Source organism: Ctenopharyngodon idella, chromosome 24, assembly GCF_019924925.1.
Source record: "Ctenopharyngodon idella isolate HZGC_01 chromosome 24, HZGC01, whole genome shotgun sequence".
Classification (NCBI taxonomy): domain Eukaryota; kingdom Metazoa; phylum Chordata; class Actinopteri; order Cypriniformes; family Xenocyprididae; genus Ctenopharyngodon; species Ctenopharyngodon idella.
Genome location: NC_067243.1, coordinates 5,201,891 through 5,211,605, shown reverse-complemented (window position 1 = coordinate 5,211,605; position 9,715 = coordinate 5,201,891). Strand labels below are relative to the sequence as shown.

Below are 9,715 nucleotides of genomic sequence, written 5' to 3'. Positions count from 1 at the left end.
TTATTTACACCAAAGGAAATTACAAAATCTTGAATTTTTGGGCAATATTTGCAGCACTTGTGATGTTTATGGTCTATGTAAGACATGTTCTGAGTCCAGGTGTTGCTATACCACTAAATTTGGCCTTGGTATCATCACTAGCAACTATATTTGCAATAGATCACAGAGATTCATTAATTTTATTTTTGGAATTAGCAACATGGGAGATATCATAGTAGATTTCATAATAAATATTTATCTAATGCTTATTTGTGCAGCAATTATGTCTTTACCATTTCTTCTGGGTTCAGCTCTGGTCTTTGGGACAATTATCAGCGTCAGGATGTGGTCAGATGTGCTCATAGCGTATTATCAGGGGTTTTGTGTTTTGCAATGAAAATATTGGTCGTGATTCGCCAGTCTTTGCACTCGGGTCATTTCTGTGTTGTACCATTGGGGTGACACTCTCAATGGGGGTTTGTGAATGTGTTATTTGCTCTGCTTGATGTGAAGATGACAATAATGCTGCTAATATTAGGATTTACGATGGCATATTTCTATTTAAAAAATGAAACGCTACAGACTCTGATTGTTATACTGGTATTTCCATGTGGTTGTGTGCTCATTGGTTCATTCTTTCTTATTTTAGGGCTGATGATGAGTTTTCTCAAAGTAACTATACAAAACTTGGTCAGTTCTTACTTGTTTTACGAGGCATTATTTTTAGGAATGTTAATAGTAATTTTTAGGAGAAGAAACAGCAACAACACCAGATGACACCATATATAGTGTGTGTGTGTGTGTGTTTATATAATATACACACAAATACATATATATTTTACGTTCGTATTATGACAGGAAAAAGCTATTGACCACAAAATGGCTAATACTGTGGCATAATTTTACAACGTAACAATGTAAGCAAAGACATGAAGTATATAAAGTCCTTTCAAAAAGACTACTGTGGCAGTAACATGGTACAGAGGTGGCAATACTGTGGTTTACTTAGGTATAATTGATCGACAGGCTATTTATGTAGTCTATATGTCCAAAACATGTCATGGTATTTTAAATGCTTGTTTGATGTACTGAAATCGTTTGGTTTGAAAATGTCTTCACCTGCAGGAGTCATTCATAGAGTCATGCAGATGAACTTAATAAAGACCTTCTTTACTGGCATGGATTGTAATGCATTCTATGTAATTATTTCATTTCATCCGGAGCTATTTGTGTCCTACAGTAACTTGTTCATGTACTTACCGAGTGTGAACCTGTTACAAACGATTCAGTTCGTGAGTGAGCTGCTATCCGAATGATTCAGACGGAATCGCCAACCGAATCAGAAAATTTTGCTATTCAAAAAGAACCGACTCAAAATAGTGATTCGTTCGCTAGTTCTGATTATACACGTACGTCAGAAAATACGCGATACACGACACCACTGGTGAAATATTGTAAGTGACAGTGTTTCTCATTCAGTATACGGTAATATTTATCGCCAAACAAGGATATTTGCGTAAAATTTTACCGGGGTACAGTCATATTTTCCTGAGGCGCACTCAACAGTCCAAAGTTCAGTTGGACGGCCGCCAGTGACTGACAGGGACACTTTCAAGCCCCGCCCATTTAGCTGAAACAGGTAATATGATTGGTTAGGAAATATGCCGCGCGGCTGAAATGAAAGTTCTGATTGGTTTTTGAGTATTTAAAACTTGTCTATTCTGCCCATTCCTTCGGTTCTGATATGTGTAAACTCACTAAAAAATTCTGTTTCAAAACTGAGCTCTGCCAAGTAACATTAGTTACATTACATAATTACTCATTAAGTGGACACACGACCCCTTGTGAAATATGTCTGTAGCTGGGAAATCACTCGAGCAGTATCAAAAGTGAAACTTTCACTTTACAAAGTGAAAGCAAATAAACAGGATTCAGCTTCACTGTCAGTGCCGTTAAATGAAACGATCGTACTGTAAGTATATGCTTCACAGTTTTGGTTATCTTTGGTTATACATTTTAAATTCACAGATTAACGGTGGCTTTACTCTCCAGTTTGAAAAATGAAACTAAACAGGACAGAACCAAAATGGCTCTTCACACTGATTCTTGCATTTCACATCACGTCTATACAAGTTGAAGGTAATGTATAACGTCATGCAAATGTGTATCTGCTGCTCTCTATACTTTTATTTTATTAATTAATATTATATTTGTTGTTATTATACTTTCGGTGACTAAAAATAAATCTGACCACTGTAGTGGACACCACGCATTTAGGGTTCTAATGTAATGTAATGTAAGTCAATGGATATTTGTAGGTAAGCAAATATTTCCTTTTAAAAAATAAACAATGTCATAAATACCATGAATCAGAAGGTTAAACCAAAAATGTTTTACTTGAGCAATTATATCAAACACTGTATAGTTAACAGATTCACTTTTAATTCAAATAATGTTTTTGATATTTTCATCTTTTACTTTCTCCTCCAGCTTCTCGTGATGATGTTGTGAGAATCCTGATTGTGGGAATCCGAGGTCACTCCAGATTCAGCGCTGCAGATATTCTGTCAGGAAGGAAAGACGGTGGACAGGAGGACAGAGAGATTGTAAAGTCTCTAGTAATTACAGACGAGGGTCGTAGAATGATGCTGGTCACTGGACCAAACCTCTGTGAGGAGGACACAGCGAGACAGAGCTTCACAACAGCGCTGTTTCTCTCGTCTCCTGGACCTCACGCCGTTTTAATGGTCCTGAATCTGGAAGATGAAGCATCAGAACAGTGTGATATTGTGAAACGAGCCCAGGAGCTGCTGGGAGCAGAAGTTCTGCAGCACTGCATTGTTCTTCTGCACCAGGAACGTTTCACAGGAGCGTCCAGAGGGATCGCTGGAGAAATGATCAACGCATGTGGAGGCAGATTTCACATGATAAGAGACTCTGAACCCAAACCTGCTCAAACAGCAGCTCTCGTAGAGGAAATAGACAAGCTAGTTTGGCTCAACGGAGCAAAATATCACTCAACATTGATTGAGACACAACAGTTACAGTCAGAAAAGCTGGACCTTTTGAAAAAACTACAAGTAATAGAAAAAATCCTTAGAGAAAAAGCCAACCAAAATGTAAATTATGAAAATCTGTTCTTATCTATATATGACACTCTAGGAGGAGCAGTTGGAATTGTAGGATGGATTTTCCTCATTTCACTTACCGTATTTGTTATTTACACTAAAGGAAATAACAAAACTTTGAACTTTGGGGCAAAATTTGCTGTACTTGTATTGCTTATGGTCTATCTAAAACATGTTCTGAGTCCAGATATTGCTGTACCGCTAAATTTGGCTTTGATAACATCACTAGCAACAGTACTTACAACAGACCCCAAATCAATCTGTTTCCCATTTCTGGTGGGTTCAGCTATCGTCTTTGGGACAATTATCAGTGTCAGGTCGTGGTCAGATGTGCTCATAGCGTGTCACGCTGCTCCTGGGGTCACATATGGGGCTTTTGAACTCTCATTTTCCAAAAAAACTATTAGACATGAATCTCCTGTCTTTGCACTCTGGTCATTTCTTTGTTGTATTTTTGGGGCGACACTCTCAGTGGGGTTTGTGACTGTGTTTGCTCTGCTTGATGTGAAGATGACAATAATTCTGCTAATGTTTGGATTTACAATGGTATGTTGGCATTTAAAGAGTGAAACTCTAGGGAATGTGATCGGTTCAACTGGTCCTACACTGTTTTTTTCATGTGGCTGTGTGCTCATTGGTTCAGTCTTTCTTATTTTAGGGCTGATAATGAGCTTTCTCAAAGTACTTATAGAAAGCTTGGTCTGTTCTTACTTGTTTTATGTAGGATTACTGTTAATAGTAGTAATGCACCAAATTTTCAGAAACCAAAAAATTTTGGCCGTAACAGCAATTTTCGGTTTGGGCCGAAATCGTTTTGTAGGGCCAAAATCATTGACCAAAACAGTGAAGTTTAAGTAGAGCTTCTCCAATTTGAATCGATACTGATGGTTTCTTAAATCACAAAATCAATCTTTTATGCTGCCTTCACGTGTTATCGGAAATTTGATAATGCACACTTCCGAAGTCGTGATTACAAGCTAATCGTTTCGAAATGGGAAGGCGTTCATGTGCAATTTTTACATAGGAAACTCATATTTACGATAATTCAGGAAGCACATGAAGGTAGCATTAGGCTACGTCCACACGAAGCCAGAGCTTACCCAATCCGATCTTTTTTTTTCCTCGTCTCAAGAAATATCCGCATTCACACGAAACCATTGAAACGACTCAAAACGATGTAGTATACATGCCAGACCAGTATGTGGCGCTGTAATTCTGCCACAGAGATACACTTAAAACAGCGAATAAGACTTGGAGCATGCGCATAAAGCTTTTTAACGCATAAAAATTTGTGCGTTTTCACAGAAACGCGTCTCCGTGTGGACGGGGCCTTAGTCTATGCTGTTTTCTGTTGATGCATGAACATCAACTCTTTCTCCGCCATTGACGTAATTTTCTGTCCTTCTGTGTTTTCACTGTTATACGATAGGGGGCGCTATTACGCATCTCTTGAACGAGTACTGAATCTCCGGATCAAAACAGGCAAAAAAAGGAGCCGAAACAAGTGATAAAAGCATTGCTTATGCACGTCGTAGTCTTTGTAAAAAAAAAAGTTTTGTTTTTCTTTCTCAGCTAATTGTTCAAAATGTTGCTTTATGAATATTACCCACAAGTGTTTATAAAAAAGAATGCATGAAGCTACAATAAAATGGATTTTAGTTTAAAAGCAGAGGCTCTGTTCTTTCTTTTGATATATGATGCATGTTCAGATATTCATACGACAAAATATTCTGGGAGCCATTCAAAAACGTTGGCAGTGGCTGGCAACTTTTTTTTAAAAAAAAATGTTGGCGGGGAAAGAGTTAAACATTAGCAATCTGTAGCGCACCTACCTACCATCCAAAAATCGCAAGCTTTGTGCTTTGTTACTTTTAATATAAAACAATGTCTCTGCTTTCAAATTCTGTCATGAAATACAAATAATAAATGTGTTTTTTACGCTCTTTAACGTGGTGTGATAGATTGCTGTAGCTGCCTCAAGCCTTGGCTGCGTTTAACGGTGTAGTAATCGATTTCTGAGAAACAAACACTTTCCGCCGGTTTCACAGACAAGGCTTATGCTAGTCTTAGACTAAAATGCATGTTTGAGCTGTTTTAACTGAAAGCAACTTGTACTGACATATCTTAAAATAAGTCACTGCCATTGTTTTGTCTCAAGATGCACACCTGTAATGTTTTTTTCAAGTGTACGTTTATATAAGATACTTAAATATCCTAATTGAACTAAGGCCTAATCCTGGTTTAGGCTAAGCCCTGTCTGTGAAACCGGGTCCTGTTTTGAAACTCGTTTGGTTGGAGAATGTCTTTACCTGTTGTTGTCATTCAGCTGCACATGCACCTGTTGAACTTAATAAAGACCTTCATCGCTGGCTTGAATTGTAATGGATTGTAGGTAAATATTCCACTTCATCCAGGGCTATTTTTGTACAGTATCCCGTTAATGTCCAGAGTGTGAAAATTACAAACGATTCGGTTCATGAGTGAGTGAGCTATCCGAACGAATCAGACTGTTATCAACAAGAACCGATTCAGAGTGATTCATTCAGGAATCTTTATCGCTAGTTTTGATGATAAACATGCGTCAAAAATATGATACACACGACAAGACTGCTAAAAATGTTGTCAGTGACAGTGTTTCTCAGTCAGTATACTACAATATTTATCGTCAAACAAGGATATTTCCGTAATATTTTACCAGGCTACAGCAGTATTTTGCTGAGGCGCTCGAGCGTCAAGAGTTCAGTTGGTCGCCAGTGATTGACAGCGACACTCTCAAGTCCCGCCCCTTGAGCTGAAACAGAAAATATGATTGGTTAGGAAATATGCCGCACGGCTGAAATGAAAGTTCTGATTGGTTTTTGAGTATTTAAAACTTGTCGATTCTGCCCGTCCTTCTGTTCTGATATGTGTTGTATGTTAAACTGACTGAAAAGTGCTGGCTCAAAATTCAGCTCTCCCAAGCTGTTCGACCTTCGGTTACATTCATTACTCATTATGAGTGGACACACGACTTCCTGCTAAATATGGCTGTAGCAGCTGGAGAATCACGCGAGCTGTAGCAGCTTTCGAAGTGAACAAAGTGAAAGCAAAGTGAAAGCAAATAAAGAGAATTCACTGTCAGTGGCGTTAAATGAAACGATCGTACTGTAAGTAAATATGCTTCATAGTTTAGGTTATATCGTAAGATTACATTTTAAATGCACAGATTAATGGTGGCTTTACTCTCCAGTTGAAAAATGAAACTAAACAGGACAGAACCAAAATGGCTCTTCACACTGATTCTTGCATTTCACATCACATCTATACAGGTTGAAGGTAATGTATAATGTCATGCAAATGTGTATCTGCTCTCTATACTGTTCTGATGCATGCAATACTCTCCTTTTACTTAAAACAACAATATCATTAGTCTTGTACATGTTTTTAAAATTATTATTATTATGTTGTTATTATACTTTTGGTAACTAAAAATAAATCTGACCACTGTAGTGGACACCACGCATTTAGGGTTGTAATGTGATGTAAGGAAATTTGTGGGTAAGCAAATATTTCCTTAATATTGTAATAAATTATCATGCATCAGATAGTTAAACCAACAATGTTTTACATGAGCAATTATATTAGAGACCAAACAGATTGTTCACTTTTAATTCAAATAATGTTTTATTTTTATTTTACTTTCTCCTCCAGCTTCTCGTGATGATGACGTGAGAATCCTGATTGTGGGAATCCGAGGTCACTCCAGATTCAGCGCTGCAGATATTCTGTCAGGAAGGAAAGACGGTGGACAGGAGGACAGAGAGATTGTAAAGACTCCAGTAATTACAGACGAGGGTCGTAGAATGATGCTGGTCACTGGACCAAACCTCTGTGAGGAGGACACAGCGAGACAGAGCTTCACAACAGCGCTGTTTCTCTCGTCTCCTGGACCTCACGCCGTTTTAATGGTCCTGAATCTGGAAGATGAAGCATCAGAACAGTGTGATATTGTGAAACGAGCCCAGGAGCTGCTGGGAGCAGAAGTTCTGCAATACTGCATTGTTCTTCTGCACCAGGAACGTTTCACAGGAGCGTCCAGAGGGATCGCTGGAGAAATGATCAACGCATGTGGAGGCAGATTTCACATGATAAGAGACTCTGAACCCAAACCTGCTCAAACAGCAGCTCTCGTAGCGGAAATAGACAAGCTAGTTTGGCTCAACGGAGCAAAATTTCACAAAGCATTGAATGAGACACAACAGTTAGAAGCTGAAAGACTTGAGCTTTTGAAAAGACTAAAAGAAATAGGTGGAAAACTTAAAGAAAATCAGGTTTCATCTGACACTTTAGGAGTGGTTGGATGGAGTCTGATCATTTCACTGATTGTAGTTGTTCTGGCTACTGAAAGGAAGGTCAAAATGTTAATTTTTCAGGCAACTTTTGCTGGACTTGTGACGTTTATGGCATCCATCAGAAATGCTCTAGGTCCACATGTTGCTTTTGCGTTAAATTTGGCTCTGTGCTCCACAGTTGCAGCTGTCTTTATTAAGGATCTACCAATGCGTAAGTTAAATAACATGGGAAAAATCCGAACAGAGTTTTTATTTACAGTGGGTTTAGGAGTGACCCTTGGATCAATCACTAGCATAAGGACTTTCTCTGATGTTTTCGTAGCATGTTTTGCTGCTTTAGGAGTCACAAGCGGCGCTTTTGCATTTTTAAAGTTATCATTCGAGCTCAAAAAAATGAACGTCCGAGAATTATTCCTGTTATTCATGTTCTGTGCAGTTGGTGCAGAACTCACCGTGTTGTGTGTGATTGTGATCACTGCTCTGTTTGGAGTGACGCTCACTATAATTCTGATAATAATCATGATTGTAGTTGCATTTAACAGTTTAGATACCGGAATGCAGAATAATGTAATTGAGTTAATTCCACCTTTAGTGTTTTTTCCATGTGGTTGTGTGTTTATTGGTTCAGTTGTTCTGATGTTAGAGATGTTGTTGAGTTTTCTTAAAGTATTTATAGAATACCTGCTGGGTTCGTACTTGTTTTATCCAGCATTAATGTTGGGCTCTTTAATGCTGATGGGAAATCCAAGGCCATGACTGTGAAAAGCATCTTTCTCCACTTTCTCCGTTCCAAAGTAGCTGTGGATTCTGATGAACTACAATCTTCAGCCAATCATTGTTGCTCCTTCAGTGTCATTAGTCACATGGTGTTTACGGCTCAGCTGATTGGCTCAAACAATCTGACTGCAGAACTCAGCGCCCATGCACAAAGATGGCAGATTTCAAGCCATGTACATCCAGTTGGTCCTCAAAATTTTCAGTTTTGGGTTTTGGTGTACACTTTGATTAAGTGTTTCATAATGTGAAAATGTTTTTTCACTGTTGCCACACAGAATTATTATTCATTTGTTATGCGTAATGGTTTGTTTTCTGTCTATGAAGTGTGAAAAATAATGATAAATTAAGATGAAAATGAATTGAGATGAAGTCTGTTTCTTTTTTTAAGTCATCTGTATTGAATCTGGAACGTTCCTTTAAGTCTTTAATATTTATTCTTTCCTCATTGGCATTTTTTTCATTACATTTTGTTAGATTTATGCTTAAAACAAGAAGAAAAATGGAAATGGAAATTGCCAGTGGAAAGTAAAACAAGTAAATAAATAAAAAAATTACTTCAAGCTTTTTTTTTTTTTCAGTCAGACAGGCCTCTGTTTCATGTGGATCTATAATGCCCCTTTCACAAGATGTAATATAAGTCTCTGGTGTCCCCAGAATGTGTCTGTAAAGTTTCAGCTCAAAATACACCACAGATCATTTATTATAGCTTGTCAAATTTGCCCCTATTTGGGTGTGAGCAAAAACACACCGTTTTTGTGTGTGTCCCTTTAAATGCAAATGAGCTGCTGCTCCCGCCCCCTTTCCAGAAGAGGGCGGAGCTTTAACAGCTCACGCTTCGGTTGCTCAACAACAACAAAGCTGGAGAATCTCACGCAGCCAAAATGAGGATTGTCAGTAACGGTGTTCAGCCTTACATTGTTCAAACTGGAGTCGACACTGATGGAGAGACTCAGGAAGAAGCTACAACTTTTAGACGTTTCTGAATGGTTAGTGGATAAATTTATGTAGTTGCTGTGGGGTTTATTCAACTCATCGACTAGCATGTGCCATCATGTTAATCTTTTGTGCAAATCCAGTGTTGAATTGACCCTCGTTTGTGAAGCAGTCCGGTGTAAAATGACGGCATCAACAACACTCTACTACAACAACTCTTCCTCTTCTCTAAAGCAGCCCAACATGGCCTCGCCCCCTTTGTTGTGTGTTTCCGGGGGCGGGGTTTATGTAAATTTTAGGGTTAGTGATGTCACCAACCCGGGAAGGAGCTCGTTGTAGTCCTTAAAGGGTTAGTTCACCCAAAAATGAAATTTCTGTCATTACTCACCCTCATGCCGTTCCACACCCGTAAGACCTTCATTCATCTTCAGAACACAAATTAAGAAATCTGAGAGGTTTTTTATCTTCTATAGAAAGCAATGAAATTACCACATTCAAGGTCCAGAAAGGTAGTAAAGACATTGTTAAAATAGTTCACGTGACTACAGTTGTTCAACCTTAATGTTA

General features: G+C 38.4%; 1 protein-coding gene across 1 annotated transcript; it reads left to right on the top strand.

Annotated features, from left to right (window-relative positions):
- Nucleotides 1-1,696: 1,696 nt before the first annotated feature.
- On the top strand, nucleotides 1,697-8,574 carry LOC127507704 (uncharacterized). The gene is made up of 4 exons (XM_051885003.1): nucleotides 1,697-1,951; nucleotides 2,032-2,118; nucleotides 2,470-2,514; nucleotides 6,843-8,574. Exons 2-4 carry the CDS (start codon nucleotides 2,040-2,042, stop codon nucleotides 8,192-8,194), a joined length of 1,476 nt encoding a protein of 491 aa, XP_051740963.1. The 5' UTR covers nucleotides 1,697-1,951; nucleotides 2,032-2,039; the 3' UTR covers nucleotides 8,195-8,574.
- Nucleotides 8,575-9,715: the final 1,141 nt, after the last annotated feature.